This window comes from Balaenoptera musculus, chromosome 4, assembly GCF_009873245.2.
Source record: "Balaenoptera musculus isolate JJ_BM4_2016_0621 chromosome 4, mBalMus1.pri.v3, whole genome shotgun sequence".
In the NCBI taxonomy this organism is placed as follows: domain Eukaryota; kingdom Metazoa; phylum Chordata; class Mammalia; order Artiodactyla; family Balaenopteridae; genus Balaenoptera; species Balaenoptera musculus.
This window is the reverse complement of record NC_045788.1, coordinates 46,230,211-46,257,146: the sequence shown is the minus strand read 5'-3', so window position 1 is coordinate 46,257,146 and position 26,936 is coordinate 46,230,211. Positions and strand designations below refer to the sequence as shown.

At 36.3% G+C, this 26,936-nt stretch overlaps 1 protein-coding gene across 1 annotated transcript; it reads right to left on the bottom strand.

Annotated features, from left to right (window-relative positions):
* On the bottom strand, positions 1-24,268 carry LOC118894099. Its single transcript, XM_036849777.1, has 7 exons — positions 24,243-24,268; positions 16,957-17,101; positions 13,696-13,789; positions 7,690-7,805; positions 5,329-5,471; positions 1,923-2,120; positions 1-46 (listed from the first exon to the last, which is right to left on the bottom strand). Exons 1-7 carry the CDS (start codon positions 24,266-24,268, stop codon positions 1-3), a joined length of 768 nt encoding a protein of 255 aa, XP_036705672.1.
* Positions 24,269-26,936: the final 2,668 nt, after the last annotated feature.

Here is a 26,936-nt window from a genome sequence, read left to right as displayed (position 1 = left end):
TTAAGTCCTTTCTCTTTTGAACTGTGCTGTCTTCTTATTGGAGGATCTGAAACAAAGGAGGAAGGGAAAGACAGTCACATTTCTAGGTGTCAGTGATCAAGAACAGCTTATACTTAAATAATTCTGATCATGATGTAAAGGGCCATTGAAAGTTTGGCCTAAATCCTCGACAGAGACAAAATGACAAAATGAATGACAGTGACAAAATGAATGCTGTTATAATCCTCATGTGGAATTTAGGCTAGATAACTAAACCCAAATTTGGATGAACTTGGAACTTCAGCTTAGTTCCTTAGCAGGAGTGGATACTTAAATCCTTCCCTCATACTTTAAAATGACCACATCTTTCTATTTAAAGCAACCCTGCACTACCTCAGTCAATACAACCTGGCTTTTTATAGCGTGAGTGTCAGTGTATATCCACCATATTGGACTCAATCCAATAGAGTGAATACTAGGAAAATGGAAAACCTCATTATATCCCTCATTCCCACATAATTCTATACCACATCATGAATTCTGAAGACAGATTTATAGTGAGACCTCAGAGCATATCAGATTTCAGATAATTAATCTAACACTACTGTTATAAGGAATTCTTTGAAGGGAGGCAAGTGACTGAGTTGGGACCAAGGTGTTTTCTAAAATCCCACATATAAATTAACCAAACCGAAATATAATACTAATAAATTATCTCTATGACTAGAAGTGTGCTTTTTTATGAATAATGTTGAAAAGTCCAGCTAAATCTCCTCTGACTGTAGGAAATAGAATTTTAAACTTCAAAACATTATTATGGTTAAATATTAGTTCAATATTAAAGTAACTGTGCTGCTAGTTTTCACTTATGTAAAAGCAATTTGAGAATTTATTGTCACAGAATATGAAATTTTGCTTTCAGACTACATCAGAGGGAAGGCAACGGCAGTCATGAGATTTATGTAGTACCAACAGAGATTAGAATTTTTACTTCGACAATTTTCATTGTTCATCACGGGTTGAAGAGTCTAATATTATACAGGCCTCTGGAATACAGTTACTGTCTTAGGAAAATGGCAGTGTGAGAAAGGAAGGTAATGAGAACTGTCTTTTGTTGAAATTGGATGTGGAGGTAGGACTATAATAATAGACTAGAAATGGAGTCTAGAGATGATCTAAGCCTCTGTATGACAGATTCACACTGAGAGAGGAGATGACTTGTGGTCATCTGGGGGCAAATATAGGTTCTAGAACTCAGTGGCTTGTTTTCACCCTTTTAATTCCTGTAAGTACCCTAAGAGTGGTGCTGGGAATTAGCTGGAGATAAATAGGTGGGCATATTACTTGGTGCACACTCCAAGGTTGTTTAGATTACATTATCATCATTAAGAATGTTCCCAGTAGTGACAAAGAAATAAAAATGGTTTATTCTTGGCAGGTTTTCCAGCTCTTTCCACCACTAGAGTAGATCAAATCAATTACTTTTTTGTACTCACTTAATTAGTGGTGCCCTTGTGGCCCAAAGGGATGAAAATAAAGCCAGAGAATAAACAATTTATAAGATGGTCACATGGACCTTGATAGGAACCTATATTCAGAAATTTTTTAAAAGACATAGTATCTATTAAACATTATGAGAGAAAATGCATAGGATTTGAAAGTCTAAAATGAAACATCTTAGTGTATGTAAAGTCACATTACAGGAGGAGCCTAAAGTTTGTACAGCAGTCATAAATTAACTGAGAGAAGAGTGTATTCAAGATTAAACTCACACACACACAAATCAGTTCAAAGTTCTTTAGGTGAGATTAGAAGCATGAGAAGTTCAACACATGGTAAATAAGATAAATACTTGCTGAGCAAATTTAATCAAGAGGGGAACACCTGTTAAAAGTATAATATTCAATGAAGTACAAAAAGTGACAAGGCGTTTGGGGCCTCACCGTTTCCGGTAGTTTTGGTGAAACTCACAAGGGTTCCTCTTGAGCGTAAGGGATTCCAATGGCGTGCACCGTAAACTGGAGAGCCCAGCCAGAGTCTCAATATGGTTTTCAGCCAAGGATAAATGCTGTATCTGAGGTATCTTTGGCAATTGTTTGAAAGATGTGAGATGGTTTTTGTTCATATTTAAAACTCTGCAGCTGGATATAAAATATAAACATCTTGTCATTTGTCTCCTAAAGAGGATGGTAAACTACTAAATCTTGCAAAACACTAGCATGCCTCACCTAGACCATAGCCCCTCAAAGGTGCGACAGTGATATTTTCTACACATGTGGTTGGGAAGAAAAGAGAAATATGTATATTAAAATATTAAGAGAAAATAAGCAGGATATATAAGACTGTAAGCTTGTGTAGGGCAGGAATCTGTTTTCTTTTCCAATGTATACACTCAGTACCTGGCATTGTATGTGGTCCATGGTGGATTCTCAATAAGTCCTGAATGAAAGAGTGAAGAGCTGCATGTAATCTCAGCAATATAAAAGTTCACCCAAAGAAACATAATAACTTCTGAAGAGTATTGCCCCTAAGTAGTGAGATTATAATTATTTTCCTTTCTTTCTACTTTTCTGTAGTTAAATTCTATATTGAGAAATAGCATTTTAAATCAGGAAAAAAAAGGCCTTTTTATACCAAAAAAAACTAAAAGCTATCCTTAGGAAAAGAAATGTGCGTTAGGCATTTAGGTTGAATACATTTTCCTGACAGATAATGTTCCTTAATATTTTTGCCTTAAAATTGTAATTATATAAAACCATGCAAGTAGAGACAATCATTCCAAATCTATCACTGACACCTTACCTAAAGGAAAAATTCCTTTATAAGCTGGGGTTTAATACCCTGAGACATGGTACTTATTTATGAACCTCATACCCCACAAAGACATTTGGTAAATAATTATTGCTAATGGTAAATATGGTGCTAAACAGAGAAAGGACAGCCACAAAGCAGCATGAAATACACAAATTCAGTTTGAACCCACCCAAATTTCATTGTAATTTTTCACATCCATTATTGTCATTTTTCTTGTTTTCTTCCATTCCCTCTCCATATGGATATTTTACAGTCTTTTAATCATATCTTTGATAACTTTAGGTTTCCACTCTTTCCTAGGTTATACATAATCTTTATTTATTTTTTAAAATAAATTTATTTATTTATTTTTATTTTTGGCTGCGTTGGTCTTCGCTGCTGCGTGCGGGCTTTCTCTAGTTGCGGCGAGTGGGGGCTACTCTTCGTTGCGGTGCACGGGCTTCTCATTGCGGTGGCTTCTCTTGTTGCAGAGCACGGGCTCTAGGCATGCAGGCTTCAGTAGTTGTGGCATGCAGGCTCAGTAGTTGTTGCTCACAGGCACTAGAGCGCAGGCTCAGTATTTGTGGCACACGAGCTTAGTTGCTCCATGGTATGTAGAATCTTCCCGGACCAGGGCTCAAACTCATGTCCCCTTCATTGGCAGGCAGATTCTTAACCACTGTGCCACCAGGGAAGTCCCTATACATAACCTTTAGATGCACGTTAGTACTGTTGCAATTTCTAATTGAAAACCCAGCCCAAGCAGATCCTGTCTCTCTGTCCTCCTTGCAATCTGTTGTTTTCTCATCTGCTTGTCATTCTCTCATTTTCAGTGTATACCCTGCCACTTTCTCAGCCTCTCAGATTCACCCTACCACAGATCCTTAGTCAGTCGGATAATTTTAGGGGAGACGAGTGGCAAACCAAGTGTGGTTTTTCCCCTGGGGCAGAAGGGAAGGAGGCTATGAATATACATGCATCAATTTTCTTCTCTCTTGATACATTGATTTGACAGTTGTAAAGTTTGAATTGCAATTATATAATTTTATATGATACATCCTATTTCTAAAGAAAGAAAGGACAAAAGAATACATCTAGAGAATACTAAAGCTCGGTCAAGTCTTTTCTTCAATCATTGGAGTTTCTCTCTCTCTCTTCTTCTTTTACATGGTAGCAAAGATTTGGAAGTTTACTGATCTGGATCAAGTCAAGTTCACATACTCCAAATTAATGGTCTTCGAGTTCAGTGTTTCCAAAGTAGGCTATGTTGCTGTTAAAAATCGTCGTTGTTGTCTGTTTATTTAAATGTGTATTAGAAAAATATAACTAATGCATCACTATTTTATCCCTAGAAGAGAGTCTGGGGAAAAAAAAACTGAACAAATTAATATCAAGTAACTGAATAAGTTAAGGGGACAGTGATATTAAGATTCCTCTGAAATTTTTTATTTAGGTATTTTTAAATTTGTCGTTTGAAAAGAACATAAGTAAAATCAAATGCTATCCAAGTTTGTCTAAAGTTGGGAAGGGGCTTTGAAAATGACCAAAGATACCAAGGGACCATTGCATATTCTGACACTTCCTCTGTCTGCCTGTTTCCCTCTCCTGTGCAACTATGATGATCTCTTTTTTTTTTTTAACATGTTTATTGGAGTATAATTGCTTTACTTTGCTGTGTTAGTTTCTGCTGTATAACAAAGTGAATCAGCTATATGTATACATATATCCCCATATGCCCTCCCTCTTGCGTCTCCCTCCCACCCTCCCTATCCCACCCCTGATGATCTCTTTTTGTTGCCCTACCTCAGCCCAGCTCAGAGATGTATCTTAACCTGCTCTGGGATTTACCCTTCCTTCTTGTGGCTGCTTGATTTCCTTCATCTCCTAATTCTCTTCTGAGAACCTCTGTCTGCCCCTCTGATGGCTACCAAAGCTCACTCCAGCTACCCGTCTGCCTGGTGAAGCAAAGGGCAGCTCTCCACAGAGTTCTCAAGCAATCCTGAGCAAAGAGACAGATTATCTTTAACTTCAGGAGATTAGGGTCCTTGGAATATCAAGGAGGCCATATAAATTTTAAAATTTTTAGTTTGTTTTTGTCACTGTTCTGATAGGCAACCCCTACCCCTCCATTAGAATGTGACCCTGAAGCCAAGACTCTTGTCAACTACCTGTAGAGTCTTTCCCCACAAGTGTTCAAAGAATATGACAAAACATCACTAACTTAGAATGATAATGTATATATAATGTAATTGTATTTCCAGTTGACAATGCAAGGAACATAGCAGGCTTTTCTGCCAATATGTTCTATGATTACAAATTACTCCCTTAAAAATTGATAATAACAGTATTAATTTGAAAAAGAATAGATCTTTCCCTCTAAAGTATGACATTTTGATGTATAAATTTCCCTTTTTGCCTTGCCCAGGCATCGCTTAGCACTCTCACTAAGACCTGACCACATGAGAGGAGCCACAGTATGAACAGACAATGGTCACGTACCCATATAGCAAAGACTTCACTTTAACTTAGTAACTGGACATGCTAGGGAACAGATACCTTGGCAATCTTGCGGCACTTAAATCCACCAGTGAATTATCCACTAACCAGAGGGTTTCAACTCGAATTAGTCTTCTAAGAATCCTGTTAAAATTTGCAACTTGATAAGGGTCCCCCAAATCCTGAAATGAAAGGTTCAAATTCTGAAGGAAAAACAAATAAAAAGAAAAAGCAAGTGCTTTATCAACTTTTAAAAATAGTTATTAATTTAAGATGTGTTGCATATTTAAACCAGCAGTTTTTACTATTTTGTTTTTTGGTCTTCTAAAATATTCACAACATCCAAACACACAATTATTGCAGAGCTTCTCAAGGTAGGGAGGGAAGGTGAAGATCCTGACTGGATCCTGATTAGAATTACACACAAGGTTGGTGGGTGGGGGGTGTCAGGGAGAGAGGGAAAGACCCTCAAACAGATTCTGAAACTTCTCTAGGGGTAAAAAGTAGAGGAGGTAAAGCTCTGTTTGGCTTTAAATGATTAGTTATCTTTAGCCTCCTTGGAAATACTCAGAAATCACATTTATGCACATTTCAGAGTAAGATACCATCATTCAAAAGATGGAAAATAAGATTTTATTTAAAAATAACCTGGGATACATACATAAAGATGACTTGGCATATTTCAGAGATAGTGGGTATTTTATTTTTACTTTTAACATCAGTCAACTTTGATCTCAAGGAAATTAAAACCACTCTCAGTGGTAGCATTGCTCTTGTAAACTCTATTGCTGAAAGTCAACTTAACTTTTTGTTTCCAAAATTTTACCATCAATTTCTGTGAATAGAAATTATTGCATAAAATGACTTTTTAAAAAAAATTTGAAGCAAAATAATTTACTATTTTAGGGAAATATGGATATCTCTATCTAAAAAGATAAGGTCTTGATATTTTTAGACATTAAACATTATAAAATTTATTACTTTAAATTTTATTTTCCCAAAGTATAAAAGGTCTTAATTTAAAATAAAACCAAAGAAATATTAAGATATTATATTTATCATTTCTACATTAAATATCACCTTCTCAAATAGGATTTTTTGACCACTATTTCCCAATAAGGTTTTCTGTGATAGTTTAAAGTTTATTTAGTCATTCTCTGACAGTATAGTTCTCTAAAGGCCAATTAAACTTTGTGTGACAGTTTATTAGCAAGGCTCCATTGGCCTTTACAATATATCCATGGTTTAAATGACAGCTATAAAGAACGAATGTATGTATACACTGGAATGATTACCTCTAAAAAGAATCCTGGGAGTGGAGGTCAAAGTTTTAAGTGTATTGTTTAAATTTTTCAAATAAATAAATAGGAGCATTGTTTAAATTTTTAAAGAGTAGAATGTATCCATCCATTATATAAGAATAATTAAAATTAATTTTAGAAAGAAAACACTGTACTGGAAAACAATATTCCATTTTCCTGTCTTCTGCTAATAAGCTGTGTGACCTTGGGCAAATCATTTCTCTTTCTAAACTTTCCTTTCCTTTTTGAAAGGAAGGAGTTTGGACCAGACCTTCCCTGAAGCTCCTTCCCACGCCCTAATTCTATAATTCTACGACATACAAGATCAATCTGTGAAACAAAAATGGCAACAGGAGATCCCAATAAGTCTCATTTTGGGAAGATTTCCTAAAATCCTCACATACAATTTGATCACTTCAAAAAAAAAATATTGACATCTTACTCTGCTATAAAGAAGTTGATTTATTCTTTTATTGCTACCAATGGCTTAGTCTTCCCAGTTAAATCTTCAGTCCTCTGCTTAAACATGACTTGCTCCAATTGGAATTAGAAGCTTGAGTGATGGCAGCCCCATAGATTGGTAGTGGTCGGGCTAACTACAGGGACTGTTTCAATGCCAGTGGCTCAGCCAGCTGAGTCATTTTCAGCACCAAGAGACCACAGCTCATATCCTTCACTGGTGAAAGTTTGATTTGTTCCAGGATAGCTCTGTTCAGACCCAACTGGCTGCCCTAGATCTTCAAAACTTTTGGCTTACTGCATTGTTCAAAGGATTCCAGATTGCATCATAAATTCATTTATAAGGATTATTGTTCAACATTTGACTTTTTTATTATTAAAAAAAACCAATTTCATTCTCAATTCTTTTAAACTTTTTCCAAAGTTCAGCAATATCAAGATAAAATAAAGATTAGAGTATAAGTAGCAAGTCTTGATGAAGAGAAGGGAAGGAAAAAGAGATGGAGAGCCCAAACACCACTATTTTCAGAGAAAGTTCTAAAGATGTGCTTAAAGTTTTGATGTTTATGCTGGCAAATACCCTTAAAAAAAAAAAAAGTGTCGTAATTTAATCAATGAGGGAAATAGGCTTTTTTTTCTTCTTCTGTTTTTAAGTTCTCACCGTGCAGTCCTCCCAGTTTTCTTGCAGCCATGTTTCCCATTTGTTTTTTTCAAGGACTCTTTTCCGTGGAGGCAAGGTACACTCCTGTCTGAAGAACAACTCTTCCGCAGAGGGTCCTGAGCAGAAATCACAAGGTGAGATCTTGGAAGTAGGTTTAGGAAGACAGGATTGACAGCCTCACTGGATGCCTGGCTGGTTGTTTTAAACTTCCACTAGGTATTTGGATTGAGGGAGACAGGATTGGACTCTTATGCCCACATAGTGTGAGCAGTAACAAAATGTATTTATGCAACTTAACACACTCCTGCTTGCCTGCCTAACTGGGTTGGGGAAGAGATGGGGACAGAAAAGATGCCAGGACTTGACCACTTTGTACACTTTCTAATTGTTGAAAATCATTTTTCCTGAAATTTGCTGAATAACTTTCCTCTCATGTCTTCCAAACAAAATAAAGTGAAACCTCTGATTTGAGAACACTAAATCAGATGCGCAGGTATGACAAGAGTAAATTAATCACGAGATGATTGTTAAATATTTAAGCCACCAGTTCCTTTGTTTCTCTTCCTGCTGCAGGAAGCCTTGTGGCATTTCTGATGGGCTGACTTCCTAGGCCCTCCCATCACACGATGAGTTATACAAGAGAGAGGAAATAGCAAACAAATCAGCAAGTTTATTCTTTTCCATCTGTTTTACTTTTTTTAAGTTTACAGTAGAGTGAATACAGTTATCAGAAAAAAAAATAGGGTTGCAGATTATTTTAAATTGTTCACAAGTTTGCTATGTATGGTCTAGGTTTCTACAGAGGATCAAATGCAGCTTTAGCTTAAATTCTCACCTATAGATTTCTTTTTAAATGCAATTTAGCACATTGCTAGGAAAAATGTCCTAGCTAAAATATATAATATCTGTATTCTTTATTAGACTCTTTAATTCTGGGCAAATATGTTGAGGTTCAGAGATAATTTGATGATTTTCTAGAGTGATTAAAGGGGAGGAATGACCTCTATTAACTGTTCAGAAAAGTCAACATGTAGAGTTAACTTTTAATCTTACATAAATTAATTCTAGCCAAAATATATAATATCTGTATTCTTTATTAGACTCTTTAATTCTGGGCAAATATGTTGAGGTTCAGAGATAATTTGATGATTTTCTAGAGTGATTAAAGGGGAGGAATGACCTCTATTAACTGTTCAGAAAAGTCAACATGTAGAGTTAACTTTTAATCTTACATAAATTACTTCTAGCCCGGGCAAGTGAGAAAAATCATCAGTGTAATGGTTTTAATTTTTATATAATTTTCTCTTTAGGGGTCATGACGTCACTCCTGACTTTCTCTCTCTTTTGTCTCTCAATTCAATTAATCACCGAGTCCTACCAGCTTTCGCCTTGAGAACCTATCCCTTCCCTTTCAATGTCCAGACCCTCACATCTTCCTACCTGAACCGAAACTACTTTCTCTTGGATCTCCTGGTTTGCAATCTTCTCTCCTTCAACATAAATGACACAAATTGCCATCCAGCTCTCGTAAAACACAGCTTTTACCATAGGACTGACATATTCAAAACATTTAAGATTTCTTATTGCTTACCAAATAAAGATGAAAAAGCCTAGTTCATCAAGCAAGGTTTTCTACAATCTTATCCCAATCTCCATTTCCAAACTCATTTCCTATTATTTTCCAACCTTATCGTCTTCCAAATCTGGTTTGCACATAACTTCCAGGGTTAGGGAAAGGATATCTTGTTTCCAGTCTGGAGTTAAGTAGCAGGTAATTGTGTGACTCCAGATGATTAATTTTAATTTTCTGAGCCTCAGTTTTCCAAGTTTGCAAAAATATGGGGAAGACTAGCATCAAGGGCCCATCAAGGGCTGAATTTGGTGAGAAACTTATGTTCGAAGTTGATAATGTTTTATAAAAAATACTGATTTCTAATACTTTTACACCAACATAGGCTTCTTATTGCCATAGACCCCTACACTCTTATCATGCTATACCCCAGGCAAACTTCATTCAGCTCTGATGCCAACCAAGCCCCTGACAACAATCCTAAACTAAATGATTTCAATTCCATTCCAACTCTAATATATTGTATTTCTTGAGTCAGACCTGGCACCATTTGTACCCCTTTCCCCCAGACTCCGTTTTTCTGGAATGCATGATTCCCCTCATTTCAAAGGTGAAAAGAGCACAGAAAAGATATTGAAGGTGTCAGGAACAAACTTTGCTTTTGTGGCAAGTTCATCTGGACTGTGATGGGAGATAATGAGTCCATTTGTGAAGGATTTATGGAAGGAGATAAGAGCAACAGTCCGATATTCCATTATTGACAAAAACATCAGTTTTTTCATCAGGCACAGGTGGAAGCCAAGAATCTAACCTGTCCTTTTAGACATTTCTCTCATAACACACTGTAATGTTGTCACCCAGGGAATCACTTACCCCTGAAGGTGGTAGTATCCCAACCACTTTACAAATAAAATATCCTTGTGCTAGGAAATGATCTTGTTCATTGATTAGGATGATTGGAGTTAGAAGTTATAGACCTGGAAAAACTGGAACCATCACCTAATTGACTGGGGAGACCTCAGGATTTATTGTCTTTAATATCCCCCCCCCAATTTGGTAGCTTTCTTTGTGCAATAGATGCCCCAGCGTTATTAAACTCTGCCCTGTATTGTTTGTTTGAGTTCTATCGATCTTCTGTTCTTTCAATTATTTCTTTTTAAAGCAGCTTTCAAAGATTTCTTTGAATTCGGAAGCCAAAGGTCTCTTCCACTGTGAGAAGTTCTATTAAATTGGATTCATTTTTTTAAACTCACACCTGGTTGATAATTGAAGATATATCTTAGCAGCTGAGAACTAAATTCTGGAATACCTGACAGCCCAGGGATGTTGGCTTTCACCTGCCATCTCTGAGCTTGTTCTTTGTCCCCTCACTGGATTTGTAACTCCTAACAGCAGTGACTGAATTAACTTGCTGGGGGATTTTCAAACAGAAAGAATCTATTCTGTAAAAGAATTCTGCCAACAGTTTGCTCTTTTGCTTCATTTAATTGGGAGGAGTTAAGTCCGTCTCTATCTGGCAATCAAAGCCTTGGGAAATTGCTGTTTATCACACACCAGCTAACCTTTCTTTTCTTAGGGACTCTTCCTGGATGTACAATTTGAGCAACTGAGATCAACTGAACTAGTCTTATGGATGTTTCAGGATCTAATCTAGAAAGAGGGTCATTCTTATCAGAATGCTTCTGAAATGCACTTGTTCTCCATCTCACAAAAAAAAACAAAAAAAAACAAAGCAAAAAAACTAAATTTAGGACTTCCCTGATGGTGCAGTGGTTGGGAGTCCGCCTGCCAATGCAGGGGACATGGGTTCGAGCCCTGGTCCGGGAGGATCCCACATGCCGCGGAGCGGCTAAGCCCGTGCGCCACAACTACTGAGCCTGAGCTCTAGAACCCGCAAGCCACAACTACTGAGCTCTCGTGCCACAACTACTGAGGCTTGCACTCCTAGAGCCCGTGCTCTGCAACAACAGAAGCCACCGCAGTGGGAAGCCTGCACACCGGAACGAAGAGTAGCCCCTTCTCGCCGCAACTAGAGAAAGCCCGTGCACAGCAACAAAGACCCAACGTAGCCAAATATAAATAAATAAATAAATTTAAAAAAAACAAAAAAAAACAAACAAAAAAAAACTAAATTTAGGGCAACAAACAAAGGACATCTATTTTCTTCACGGTTTGAGGTGATGGGATTTTCCACTGTTTTCCATCCCCTAGATCATGCTCCATTCTTTTTACGACTAGCCACTTGCGAGAGAATGGGTGTTGTTAATGATTTGTAGAAGCAAAATGTGCCTTATCTCTGCAGAGCAATGATAGCCTCTGCATAAATGGCCACCGTGGTCATCAGGAAGGCTCGGTTTGCTGAGTGACGACCTCAGGGCATGACTTGGCTGCTTAAATCAGGGAAGGAGGGAGACCACAGGACTCTTTACAGGTGCTCATTTTACTCCTAGATTTTATTCTTCTGTCATCTCTTTCAGTTTCTTCAGTTCTACAGTTCTCTCTAAACCTCAACTCTCCACCTGTGCTCCAAGGACAATTTCTTTTTGCCTCGTTGTGCTTGCCACAATTATCAACCACTCCCCTCACACACACTTACACACACTTACACACACACACACACACACACGCACGTGCGCATAAATGCCAACACCCTTACTTTCTCAAATTTTCACTTCCTATTCAAATTTCTTCCTTTCCTGCCTCTCCCCAAGCCCCCTAAACCAGTGTTTCCCATAGCATGGCCCTCAGATCATCTGCAACAGAATTGCCTGTGATAATTTTAACAAATGCAGATTCCAGGGCCCCACTCCAGGCTAACTATATCAGATTATTTGGGCGTGCTGCCTGGGAATCTGTGTTTTCCACACACTTCCAGGTAATTTGTCCATACACTGAAGTTTAAGAGCCAATTAAACCCTGCCTTCATTAGCCCCTGATGTAACCCTTTCTCTTTCATTTGCTGATGAACTCTGTACCTGTGACACACATGGCCTCCACGGCCTCTGGTCTCCTTCCTTCCTAATTCCCCATAATTTCTTTTTTATTACTTATTTATTTATTCATTTAAAAAAATTTTTTACAGTAGGTCCCTGTTATCTATTTTAAAAATAGAAGTGTGTACATGTCACTAATTCCCCATAATTTTTTGCTCTTTGAAAAATATTCTAAGTTCTCCAAAGGGAAGTTCTAATTTACCTCTAATAGTACTATCTAATAATATTTTATTATTATAAAATAAATTAATATAATATATAATATAAATCATTATAATATAAAATAATGTTTTCTTATATAAGCCAGTGCTTAGCTGCAAATAGATATGGCAGAGTTAAAACATAAGAAAGAAAATGATGTTATTTTAATCACCCTTTGTCAATTGAGTTTGAGTGAAAGAAGAAAGACATCGGTGGGTAAAGTAATGCAATGGAGCGGGGAAATGGGCAGATGAGTATATCTAAAGCAACTTTTCTTAAATCAGTATTACAATTGTATGATAGACAATGTATCTGCAAGTCTGCAAATACAGATATAAGGTAGCCAAGATACTTGATGTTTTGTAAAGAATAAATACTCACTGCAGCAGGAATTATGTCTAATATTATTTCATCAGCTTATGGGGGATGCAAAAGAGACAAGAGAAATGCACACTTTCTGTCCTTACACAACTTATCTACTGAAGCTACTTATAGAAATCAAACATTATGTATATTGGGGCTGCAGATAAAAAATTCTTCATACTGTCACACCAGTACACTTGTAAAATCTGATAGGATGAAAAAGGAATAGTAAAACATTGGTTATTTTACCAAATTTAAAATGCTTAGTGAACATACTAATGAGACTACCTGGTTTATTTAGATTTTTTTTAAGCTTTTTAAAAAACCGATATAGGATTAATCAGCTTGAAGTCATCCACTGAAGTGACAGTGTTATTCATGACCATAAAATTCCAACAAAGATCATTGGTTAAGTAAAATTAATAATATCCTTATGATGGAAAGATCTGCAACTTTTAAAAAACTTGTTTGGGGTAATGTTTAATAACATGGCGGAAAGAAAGGCTCACAATACAAAGTGAAAAAACTCAAGAAACACAATTGTTCACATAATTTTGTAAAGAAATATATACATGCTTTTCAAAAAAAGACTAACTGGAAATAAAAGTCACAGTGACTATTTCTGGATAATTGAATTACAGGTTCTTCTTTCTCTATTTTCCAATATTTAATACTGAACATTTATTATTTATATAATCAGCTATAAGAATATACTTTTAAAGGTGGCTTCACTATATTAACAACTCTATGGTCTTGAAACGGGAAATTTTTCTACCTCCAAGTAATACAGGGTTTTAATCCCCAAGTAATGTCTTGTGATCCTCAAAAAACATCAACTAGGAGCATGTATGCAAAGACCACACACTTCTGTTCCTTTACCTTCTCTTACTCTTGGGCAACGCAGTTGACTTCCTTGGATGTCATTTTGTTCTACCTTGTGCCAAGTAAGGTACTTAAAAGAATCTGATGGAAGCTTTAAAATAAGAGAAAAGAGAAATATCATCTGGCAATATATAGTTCACTTACTTTTATGGGTGCAAGTAATGCAAACCCATCCCAAACATTCAGCCAAACAACTCCAATTACCTAATGGTGTGCTCATCAACGTTATCTTAGTCCAGTCTAAATTATGTATTATTCAACTTTGCATCTCCAACACCTGCAACTGATTTATGTTTGATGACAAATGGCAGCAGAAATAAATATATTACCCATTCATGAATCCACTTTACACCACCTCTGATAAACTGTCCTTTAATATTTATTGAATAGCTCATAAAGAATCTCATTCTATTTTAGAAGAGTTGTAATTGTTAATGGCTCTTCATTATATGGACCCCAAGTAATCCCTCTAAGTTAGTCCAGTTGTACAAGTTCTGCCTTTTGAGGCTACACAGAAGAATCCCTCCACATGTGACTACTATTTTAAGTGTCTGGTAATAGTTGTCATCTTCTCTGTCATTTAGTTATTACTAACAGATCATGGTTTACAAATTATTAAATATCCAGGGAACACGTGGTTCTCCTTGGGAAGAGTTCCATTTTATTGACATTGGTCTTAAAATGTGTAGCCAGTATTGCATGAAATATTTCAGGTCTGGTCATCTTCCTTTTCTGGACAGTATATTATTGACCAGAATATGTGTCACGATCACATCTAGGGCAATCTTATGTTGTTTACTATTACTGAGGTTGTAATCAATCAAAATGCCTGTATTTTACATAGCTTATGACAGTTTCAAGGTTAACACAAACAAAAAGGCATATTACTCAGAAAGGAATATTATGTTAAATACATACGCCATAGATTCATTCTTCTGTTAGCCAGTGTTATGCACGTATATAAATGAACCCGGAATATTTGATTTGAAGAAATGTCATTACAATATTTGGAACAACTGCATTCGTTTCACAGAGCAGCATTTTGCATAGTTTATGCTTTGCTTGAGCTGTACATTTGTGTGACTAATACTAACATGAAAAACATTTCCACCATTAAATAAGCTTATGAGGCTCTAGATTAAACCGAACTAAGCATTTCTCTTACTACGGGACTTCTCTGAGCCTTTAGTATCTTAGCATATATTGTGAGTCTGTACTACAAAGTGTTCCCCTGGACTTTTAAACCATAGAACCTTTTATTCTTAGAGCAGCACATGGGACTAGTGCATCCTGTAAAGCAGAATTTGGGAAAAGCTGCCTCAAAATAAATTGGGAAGAGGTGGCTTTTTAATAATCAATTAGCTTTGATCTTTTTCTTCATTACTTCATCACTGAATGACCTTAGTTGTTCCATAAATATTTCAATATCTTCATTTTAAAAATAACAAAAGCTCTCTCCCTTATTAAGAGCAACATTAAAAAGTTAATTAATTCTTGAGCAATTCTTTGAGATTATTTGAGGATTGGCTAACATACTTTCAAGGAATTCACTCATTCTTCAGAACTATAGTTTAAAAAAACAAGCACAAATACATTTCAGATTATTGAAAAATGTAGTCTCTGGCCCATTCTTGGTTGTTCAGTTTACATGTTTATGGAAGCTTCTTTCCCAACCTGTTATGTGCTTTTGGAATTTTTTTGCTTGCTCCTACCATAGAATAAAAATTTCTTAGAAGTTAAATTTCCTGTAGTTGCCACACCCCATTTACCTTTTGGTGCTATTTCATGAGACTCTTGCTGGGAAACAAAGAATCTAAGCTAAAGCTGTATTTGAGAATAAAGTTTCCATTTTTCAAGCGACATCTAATTTGTCCAAAAACGTGTCTTTTTTTTTTTAACTCTTCATCTTATTTGATTTGTAAAATTGCATCCATCCTTTAATATTCATTGCAAATGCTGCCTCCTCCATTTTTAAAATTTATTTATTTTATTTATTTATTTTTGGCTGCGTTGGGTCTTCATTGCTGTGCTCAGGCTTTTCTCTAGTTGCGGCGAGCCGGGGCTACTCTTCGTTACGGTGCGTGGGCTTCTCATTGCAGTGGCTTCTCTTGTTGTGGAGCACGGGCTCTAGGCACACGGGATTCAGTAATTGTGGCACGCAGGCTCAGTAGTTGTGGCTCATGGGCCCTAGAGCGCAGGCTCAGTAGTTGTGGTGCACGGGCTTAGTTGCTCCGAGGCATGTGGGATCTTCCCGGACCTGGGATCGAACCCGTGTCCCCTGCATTGGCAGGTGGATTCTTAACCACTGCACCACCAGTCCCTGTTTTTGAAAGAAGTTATGAGGTTGATTTTGGGATTTCTGACATTGTAGGAAAATGAGCCTTTGCATTTCTTTGTTTATATCTATGTAAGGCTGTCCATGTTTTGCAGTTCTGTGACCGTTGTTTCTTCTTAAAGGAATAGTGAATATTTGTGTCTTACCCTGTTCTTTTTTCTTTTTTAATTCTGATGGACCAATTGATTAATCCATTCGTTCAATAAATATTTTTGAATATTTTGAATTTCAATCCATTCATTTATTCAAAAATATATATTGTACCCTTGCTATGTGTCAGGCACTCTGTCAGACTCTGAGGATACGAAGTTAAATAAAATATGGCATTTGTGCTTGAAAAACTCATTTTCTGTAATTTGGGAGGCAGACATATAAATAACTCATTTTGATCCAGTGGGATGAGTGGAACAATTTTGAATGAAGGAAAGGAGAAAAAGCCTGGATGATTCCACTTAGATGTGTTAGAGAAAAGTCTTGGAAGTGGTGAGTTTAGGAGGAGAAAATTTTATCTTGTGGCCAAAGGACATTCCAGAAAGAAAGGAGATAAATCTTAGACTAGGGACAGAATTTGAACTCAGTGGGGGAAAGGAAGGGACGCCACTTTTGTTTCTCTGGTCATTATCTTTTCTATTCATCTTGGTCTCTTTTGTCTTCCTTCCTCCACCTCAGATTCTTTCCCTTGCCTCTTTGAGTTGGGACTGAGAGTACCAACCTTTTATTTTCCCCCCAATTACAAGGATAGGTTTAATACACTTATTAAAAGTTCATACACTTATTAAAATACACTTATTTAATAAGTATATAAAGTTTATACACTTATTAAAAGTGTATTATAATTATACACTCATTAAAAAGTGTTAAATCCAAGGTAAAACACATTTTTAAACTTATCATTAGGTAAAGGGCTAATCAAAAATATTTACCAGGGATGATATTCCAGAATCCGAACGTGAATAAAAAGTTCTGTTCCTCAAGAGAGCCGACCCAGTGTGTGACTCACTCAGATCGGAGGCGTAGGATGAATTAGATGGATGAATCTCCTGACTGCTTGTGTTTTGACCTGAAGAGCTGAATGAAAGAAAATGCTTAAAGTCTTTAAATGTAAATACCTTTGTATAAAACAACAATAACAACAAATTATAAACACCAACTTTTCCAATTAGAGGAGAGATAAATGATACCCTAGGAATTCTGTCATAGTCGTACGCACATTTTCTTATGGCTAACAGTCACTTAAGACAAATTCTCTCCCAAGGTAAGGGTGTCTACATAGACTGCAGATCTTAGAAAAGTAAATCTAATGGTACACACGAATACATGCTCATAGGATATGAACGAGAAAGTCAGCCCTAATTTTGGAATATCATTCCTAGTAGAGCTATCGTTGCAGATTTGGCACAAACAAGCCTTAAACTCCATACTGTTTTTCCATTGATCTGGACCTTCCATTTTCCCTGAAATTTCCCCCAAACCTCTTACATTTCCTCAAATTGGTGGCAAACGTATTAAAAATTCAGGTTCTTTAATCAATTTTACTCACTTTGAAATAATACTCAAACATTTCACTTAACAACAGTCCAGTTCTCTCTGTATTCCCATTGTTATGCCACTGGGATATAAAATGTCTTTTTCACGCTCCTATATTTATTATTCACTGTTATTCTTGCACTTTTCCCTTTCTCCTTAGCAATGGTTATATGTTTCTCTTTCTATAATTGGTGCTATATATTATTTTAAGCCAATTAAAAAATATCTAAATATGCTTTTTCACATTAAATAAAACTAGAAATTGTATCTATTTCTGACCTCTTTTTACTCTTCGGGGATCATTTTTCAGGCTCCAAGAATCTTAAGAGACAGAATTCTATGTTTATGACACAGTTATTATGTAGCTCTATAGCAATTTTACTTACAAGAAACTGACACTTCTTGTATATTGAAGTTGCCTTCATGAAGTACAATGTAGAAATGTTTTTCATTTTTCATTTATTAACTGATGTGCCATAGTAGAAGAGCATAGCCATTACATCATATTCAAAAACTAGCACGACTGTGCCATTAAGAAAATAAAACTGTGTCCTGTTATCAAGGAGAAAATTATCCCTCCATCTGCTACTAAATAACAAATCAAAGACTTGGTCTCAATTATGTGAAAAAGTCAGAAAATATATGCCTTTCAGTTCTTTTCCACTTGAGCAATTCTTTAATAATTTGGATAATGTTTCTTGACATTACCAAAGAACACCTTACCATAGCAACAAGTTAACAAACATTAGAAGAACAACATTACATTGTGCAAAATTTATTATTCCTGAGGCAGGTAAATCCTACTATCTATGACCAGAGTTTTGGCCAACAATCAGGGAGAAAAAAATGGGGCAAAATGGAACAGTATTTCAGGGGATGAACAGAGGACAAAAGTTGAACTGACTTTTTTGGTTCACTTGTCTTTATGAAAATATGCTAGCCATTTTCTGCCAAAATGAAATCAGGAAAATAAGGGTAATGAACATGACTGAATCTTTCTTCAGTGACTGGTGTTCTGTGATTCTAAACCTCAGTGGTGGTTACACAGTGATGAGAGGCTGACTTGTAAGTGTGAGAAATAGTCTTATTTTGCTTAAAGCAGAGAACAGGGGAAAAATAAGTTCACATAACCAAAATATCTGATGAGAGAGATCCGGCTAATTGGGTTTTCAGTACACTTTTCTTGTGTAGTGCTGCAAGACCAAGCCCAACAGCTTCAAGGTAATATCACGTTTACAAGATACTGAAAATTATCTCATCATCTTAGTTTACATAGGATGATTTGAGAGTATAACTTAAAGAAGTACTTGCGCCATTACCCTGACTACTACTAGACATTTATGAATAACAGAAGGTAATTAAAACTTCAGTAACACACGTACATACGCAAATAACATCCCCACTATTTCTTTTTCTCTCCTTTTTTTTTTTTTTTCTGCCAGAATGGAATGAATTGAATTTGGTGTAGAGTTTCAGCTAAGGACAGATGATCTGAGAAGATTCTAACCAGTAGATGACTAGTCTGACTTTCTTCCAGTGTGATATCTTTTTGTGGGTCCCAAAGGCTGGATTCCTTCTCTCACATTCATATACGCTTCCTGGGCGCCACACCAGAGGGCAGTGGTGAAGGGCAGTATGCTCTAATCTTGCAGTAAAACCTTTGGGGCATTCTGAAAATCTTCTTTGTTCCGTTACTTCTATCTTCAATTCCATACGGAAGTTTTCTTTGGTCTGCTTTTTGGGGAGAAATATCAGCAAAGAAATATAATTTCTGATCCTTTAGTTTTAAAAAAAGAAAAGGTAGATCATCCTCAAACTTCTACTATATCTGCTTTAATGCACACATCACTGATGTCAAAACTGCAAGACCTGTGAGTCTTAGGAGTCTCCAAACAGCTACTGCTGTGACCTCGGGTCACTTAGCACCTCTGGTGGTTCCTTACCTTTAATATTCAGAAGATGATGTGGACTCTGCCTGAGTGAAAAGGTTTTCTGTTTTGTTTTGCAACATTATTGCCATGATGACAACTATTACTAATATAATAATTTTACAGTTAACATTTCTTGAGCACTTGCTATGTGCTAGGCATTGTACTAAGAACTTTATGTAGATTAACTCATTTAATCACTACAATCACCAAACAAAGTGGGTAACATTATTATTTTGATTTTAGAGATGAGGAAACTGAGGCCCAGAGAGGTGGCATAACTTGCCCAAGTCACACAAGTAAATGACCAAGTGTTCTTAATTACTAGGGTTCAATTAAGATTCAGATAAGCGACTGTGATTCTTTAAATAACTGTAAATCTGTATCATTTATTAGGGTGCAGTTGCTAGTAAGGAAAATCATTAATATTGATTTTTCTTATTCTGATTGCTCCACTTAACTACGGATAATTTACTAGTTAATAGAACATGTAAATCTTAGCAGTGACTATTTACTGAAAACAAAAGGTAAGCCTTTAGTAGTAGAACCTATGAGAACACCATTCCAGATAACATCAAGCTGTTTTTAAAACCCTCTCCTGTTGCCCCTCCCCAAAAGAAAATACAGCTAGACTTGCAGTTTAGTTGGTATATTGGTTTATTCATTTTTAATCTTTCTGCCTGCAGTGAACAAACAGTTATCATAAATTACAACTCTAAATCCTTATGAAAGAGAAATTAATTTTATTAATGTTGTAGTATAAAGCTGCCACAGAGGAGGTGCTGTGGCTAAAACTGTACATTTGTCAGGAGTAACTTATAGTGTCTTTAAATTAGGTGGTATTATCTGAATTGGCCATCTATTCTTGGTTTTAAAAAGTGTAGAATGGCCAACAAGAAGGAATCGGGTGAGCTGAGACTGCAGGATGAAAAACAATAATAATATAATCTATTAATTCATGAGCCCCTTTCATTGGAAGATTGCAATGTCCTTTACAATCAGGAATTTATAAGCCTCATAAATTGTCAGCTGCAACAGGGTGCTGTTTAATTAAAATGTCAAATTGGTGATTATGTAGCTTTGTAAGGAGAGTGAAGGAGAAAGTGGCAGATGGCCTAGTTTCCGAGGTGAAGCCGAGCTCTTGAGGTGAGGGAGGCTGTATTGGACACACACCAACCAGAAGGCCAGAGGGCACCTTACAGACACCCAGCGTTGTCTAAATTGCACTGCCTGCGACTCCATTTCTAAATGTTCCATTTACATTCAGTGCTGCATCCTGAGAGCTTTGTATTTTGAAAGGAAGAAAAAGCTCAGTCGTATTTTTCAGTTAGCAAAGGACACTCCCCAAATCCTCAAATGCTCTCTTTTCTCCTCCCAAAATATTGAGCTAGGTTCTCAAATCTAGTGGAATCTTGCTAAACCCAGGCACTTCTTAGGTTACTGGCTAGAAGAAAATTACCACGGACTCTAGAGCATTAAATTTGGGTGAAAGGTGTTATCAATCCAGCCTCTTTGATTTCTTTGACCATTCTTCTTATCTTTTAAAATCCAGAATCCCTGTCCTCTCTATGCCTATATTTAAATGTGTTCATTTGTAAAATGGGTGGTGATTTTACTATCTGCATGCTAGAGATGGTGATGAGATAATATAAAGTACTGGGAAAGGAAGTTTCATGAAATCAAGAAGTAATTTGGTATCATAATGTGTTAGTTTCTGGAATGGCAAATTTGGTATACCAAGTTATTACGTTCAAATTTGGGATGGCTCTAAATTAATTTCCCAGAACTAAACCCATAAATTGAGTAAATAATCATATAGCAATGAACTGTTCTAAAAAACTGTGTGTTTTACAGATATCCCTCAAATTTTAGTACCCAAGGCCCAGGATTGTAACAGATATATCTGAAATTATTTAGATTGTTGATTCTAAAAACATAGCACACTAATTGTAATTTTGAAAAATATACAACTAAAATGATCATTTCTCTGTTTCTATCTGAATGGGTCAGGTTTTGATCTTATGCGACCTTGTATTCTTATGAATTTTGCTTTTCCCTGTTGTTCCAACCCCATGTGCATTCTTATAAACACAAACAGGTCCCCACATTAAGGTACAACAAAAGTAAAAGAACAAACATGTATCAAACTTCTCTAGAGGGAAAGCTTGTAAACTTCAATACCTATTAGTGGGTTCATTGATATTTATAGAAATAAGAAGTTATATTAAAATACCAAAAACAATGAAGATAGACTGAGATACCTCTATGTTCCATTAACAAAATTATATTTAGAAATTTTTAGAACTTTATTGTAACCACATATATAGCTGTTATTTAGAAGATTCCCAGTACTTAAGAATGTTTTACTACAGAAACATAGATCAATGGAACAAGATAGAAAGCCCAGAGATAAACCCACGCACCTATGGTCAACTAATCTATGACAAAGGAGGCAAGGATATGCAATGGAGAAAAGACAGTCTCTTCAATAAGTGGTGCTGGGAAAACTAGACAGCTACATGTAAAAGAATGAAATTAGAACACTCCCTACACCATACACAAAAATAAACTCAAAATGGATTAGAGACCTAAATGTAAGACCGGACACTATAAAACTCTTAGAGGAAAACATAGGAAGAACACTCTTTGACATAAATCACAGTGAGATCTTTTTTGATCCACTTCTTAGAGTAATGGAAATAAAAACAAAAATAAACAAACGGGACCTAATGAAACTTAAAAGCTTTTGCACTGCAAAGGAAACGATAAACAAGACGAAAAGACAACCCTCAGAATACCTAAATACCCATCTACAGATGAATGGATAAAGAAGTTGTGGTACAAATATACAATGGAATATTACTCAGCCATAAAAAGGAACAAAATTGGGTCATTTGTAGAGATGTGGATGGATCTAGAGACTGACATACAGAGTGAAGCAAGTCAGAAAGAGAAAAACAAATATCGTATGTTAGCGCATATATGTGGAACCTAGAAAAATCGTACAGATGAACCGGTTTGCAGGGCAGAAATTGAGACACAGATGTAGAGAACAAACGTACGGACACCAAGGGGGGAAAGCCGCAGGGGGGTGGTGGTGGTGTGATGAGTTGGGCGATTGGGATTGACATGTATACACTGATATGTATAAAACTGATGACTAATAAGGACCTGCTGTATAAAAATAATAATAATAATATTCAAAACTTAAAAAAAAAGAATGCTTTACTGCTCCCTATGTTGTTATAATTTTGAAAATTCAACCACATACAACACTACAAAGGAGAAGAATATAGACACTAAAGGACAACATGTGATTAGGTAGATCTTGTGAACAGAGACAAAACTATAATAAAATTCCAAATGAAAGTGACAGTATGTTAGGAAAGTAGTATGACTAAGACTCATTTCATGATGTGCAGAAACATGATTGAACAAATACTGACACTAAGAAAACTTCTTTTTTTTTTTTTCTTTTTCTTTCCTCCCTCCCTCCTTCCTTCCCTCCCTCCCCCTTTCCTTTCCTTTCCTTTCCTTTCCTTTCCTTTCCTTTCCTTCTTTCCTTCCTTCCTTTTTCCTTCCTTCCTTCCTTCCTTCCTCCTTCAAAAGTTGAAGGTTAAAGTTTAAGTTGTAGCCTGGGCATTACTTTTTACACTGTCTCTAAAGGAGAGACAATTTTATAAAACTTACTAGTTTAAAAAGAATAATACTGATCATAAAGATCAATAATACTGATCATAAAGTACTTTTTTACAGAGCTCACAAGTAAACTTCCTCTTGGTATAGTGTATTCAAGGGTGTTAGCAAGTAGGAAAAATAAAGTTTATAATTGTTCACAGAACTTCTACCCATTTAAAAACTATTGTTTCACATGCCCAATTCTAATTATGACACAATTTTTAACATTAAAATCAACATAACATCTAGACACTGCTTGAGATGTATACAGTTTGCTAATAAAAACAAACCTTCTGTAATAGAACTGCTTCAGCCTCTGAACCTCTTCCTAAGCATCATTCCTATCTTAACTATAAGCAGTAAATTTAGGGAGCTATAAATATGTTTCATACACTCATGAAACCACAGTGTATTTCATCCTGAAAATTGAAGGTGCAAATCTCACTTTTGTTAAAGATGAGAGCCAACTTCAACACTAATAGAAGGACAAAAAAATTCAAGAAACTTGCAACCCCCCTAATTGTATATTGTCTAATTATCAGCGTGCTTTGAGAAATATTTATATAACAGCTATAACGTTTAGGAGTGAGGAAACAAGGATTGGGTTTTAGCCCTCTTATTTAATCTCATTTGTGGTTTTATTGATCTAGTAAAAGTCCTGTTTTGTGCTAGTAATTTCATTTAAATATAATTAATAGGTACAAACTAATATTAACTAATAATTCATGGATATTAACTAATAGATATTTCCTTTTGTCTGTCTTATCTGTTTTTCCCCCTGAAATTCACACTCGTTCTCTTAAAGAGCCCTGTGTAGCTATAAATGTACCACTGCTAGACAGAGGTCCAGCTCTCTCTGTTACAGTATTGATCACCTGAATTGCATTTGTAACCTGTTGCCTGCTATAGGGGAGACAGTGGCTTCTTTCTCCAAGCAGCCATCATCAGTAACACAGGTTGCATGATTTTACATTTTTAAATGAAATTTAATCCCGGAATACTACCTATGTTTGTTTGTTTGTTTGTTTTCTCTTAAGGAATGACTGAGGCTACTTTTTAGCATTTCATTTGCTTACCTTTCAGACATGTCTTGCTGGTGCATAAAGTTCCTCTGGCCTTCATAAGGCTATTTTTCTGAAGACAGGTTTCATCCTCCTCCCAGGAGGGGCTATGAGAGCTGTCCACCAAGAATCTGCAGCCTCCTTTGGGGGTCTTCCATGTATTCACTGTGACCAAGGAAACAACCTGTTACCTAGCAACCTGGCCCTTTAGGAGGTATTGTTACCAATCTCTCAGTGCTCATCTAAGGAATTCCTGTGCTCCTGGAGCAGCTGACGGTGATCATTGTTTCCAGTGAGTTGCCTAAACTGTGGTAGAACTGAACCTTGACTATAGAAACATAAATTATAGCAGAGGGAACAAATGGCCTTAGCATCCCTGAAAAGTGTGCTGTCTTCAGCTCCATTATTTCTTGAATTGTTTGCATCTGGCTTGAGTTTAGTTGAAGTGGTACTCGTGCAATGTATCCCTCAGTATTTGGTTTCGTACTGCTCTCCTGTAGTTTCAGAACAAGCAGAAGAGGCAAAAGGGAAGCTATCTAATTCCAGCTTGAACCTTGCTCAAATAAAACACCTTTGAATTGAAGGTACGGAATTCTGCCTTGTTCGGCACAAGGAAAGAAATAGCAGATTTTCGTTTCAAAGCAAATTTTTACAACCTGTCACAGAAAAGGGAGAGAATATTATATTATATTGTATACTCGTTTACTGGTCCAAGAAGTCTGCTCAGAGTGCCTGCTATGTGTATAGATAGCGCTGTGAATTTTTAACTTCAGGAGCTGATAAAACAAAAGTTCTCTAAACCTGTTACTTGCATGCCTCCTTTCCCTCAAATAGAAAAATGTTAGCTCTGCTTTTGGGTACTGAGAATTTGTTGTTTGCCAAAAGCACAGTAAACACTTTCATAGTCTTTACTGCTTCAGAGAACAAGACATTTAGGAAACCATTTTATTCAAAACGTCATTTGAAAACAAGATATTTGGCATGTCTTGGAAAAAACATTATGTTTCCTTTTCATTCCTTTTTCCATGCAGTGGCAATCCATCCATAGACTAACACTTTTCAGTAACCTTAGAGATGTGCTTCATATCAAAAGAGTGAAAACACATTCTCCTCCACATTATGTTTCTGTTAGAACTTTAATTTTACATACAAAATGCTTTAGGCTGAAACTTAGCATAAAAACTTTCTATGCTAAAAAATATAATTTGACATATTTGATAATGATCTACAAATTTATTTGTTTCTATTCAAGTTAGTATAATTTTTTTAAAAAACTATCAAATATCTAAAACATTACATCGCAAATTTTCTGGATGATAGGGGTAGAGATGCCAAATGTCAGACATTTCTTTATCCTTGTCTTTTCTAAGCATCCTCAGAATTTCCCCAAGTCCAAAAATTGTAGACCAATGTTATCCCAAAATGAATTAGGTAAGATAAATAAATCAAAAACTGGTCTTAGTTTATCTTTTTAGCTTTCTAGCTCCAAACAACAACCCCATACCTCCACTGCCTTGGGCAAAACCTATTCATACTCCAATGTTTCGATTCTGACTTGTCCAGAATCCTCAGATCCAGTGTCTCCCCCGGTCTCCCAGTTGATCCTCACCTTCCCTCTCTCCTAACTTCCAAGATCTCTGCTCCCATCCTTACTTTCACTTAGCAATCAAAAGAATTTCCAGAGGGCCCCATCATCCATTTATCCACCTACTCTCATCTACCTGCCCATTTACTCTGCTTTCTTCTCATTAACAGGTATGACATCAATGCTTCTATCTTCATTTGTGGACTAGATCCTATCACTTCATCTCTACTCAAGACAATTGATCCAGAAATTCTTCTGCATCATCAATTTCTCCTCTCTGCTGCATCATTCCCACAAAGATATAAACATGCTGTAATTTTTCCCATTTAAAGCAGAAACAAAACAAAAATGTCCTTTGGTCCACTTCTCCATCCAGCTTTATCCCGTTGCTTTACATCCATTACAACATGGGGGAAAAGCTTTGCAAATATTGTCTATGCTTGCTGCATCCAATTCTCTCTCCATTTCTCTTGAACTCACTCAAGTATTGTTTTCACTCCACTACTCCACTGAAACTACATTTACCAAGGCCACTAATGACCTTCAAGCCACTAAATTCAATGGTCAGTTCCTAGTTCTAATTTCTTTGATCTATCCACTGCATTTGAAATGTCGAGTTCGAGTTACTCTGTCTTCCCTGAAGCACTCTTCATTTGGCCTCTGGGACCCCACACTCCACTGGTTTTCTTTCTACTTTGTAATCTCTTTTGCTATTCCCTACTCATCCTACCAATCTCTTAATACTGGTGTGCCCAGAGCTCAGTCTTTAGACTTCTTTCTCTCTTAACTCACTCTACTAGTGACTTATCCAGTCTCATGGCTTTAAAAACAATTTATATGCTAATGATTCCAATATTTATAACTCCATCCTAGGCCCTTCTCTGTCTCTTGAATCCCAGACCTATATATTTACTTGCCTACTTGAAATTCCTCTGGATGTTTTATAGTCACCTCAGTCTTAATATTCCCAAAATAAACTTCTAAATCTCCTATCCAGATCAGCCCCTTTCATACCCTCCATCTATTCAAACCCCAAATCATGGAATCATCCTTAACTACTCTCTTTCTTTCAAATACCACACCCAATCCCGGATGAAATCCTATAAGGTCTACCTTCAAAATAT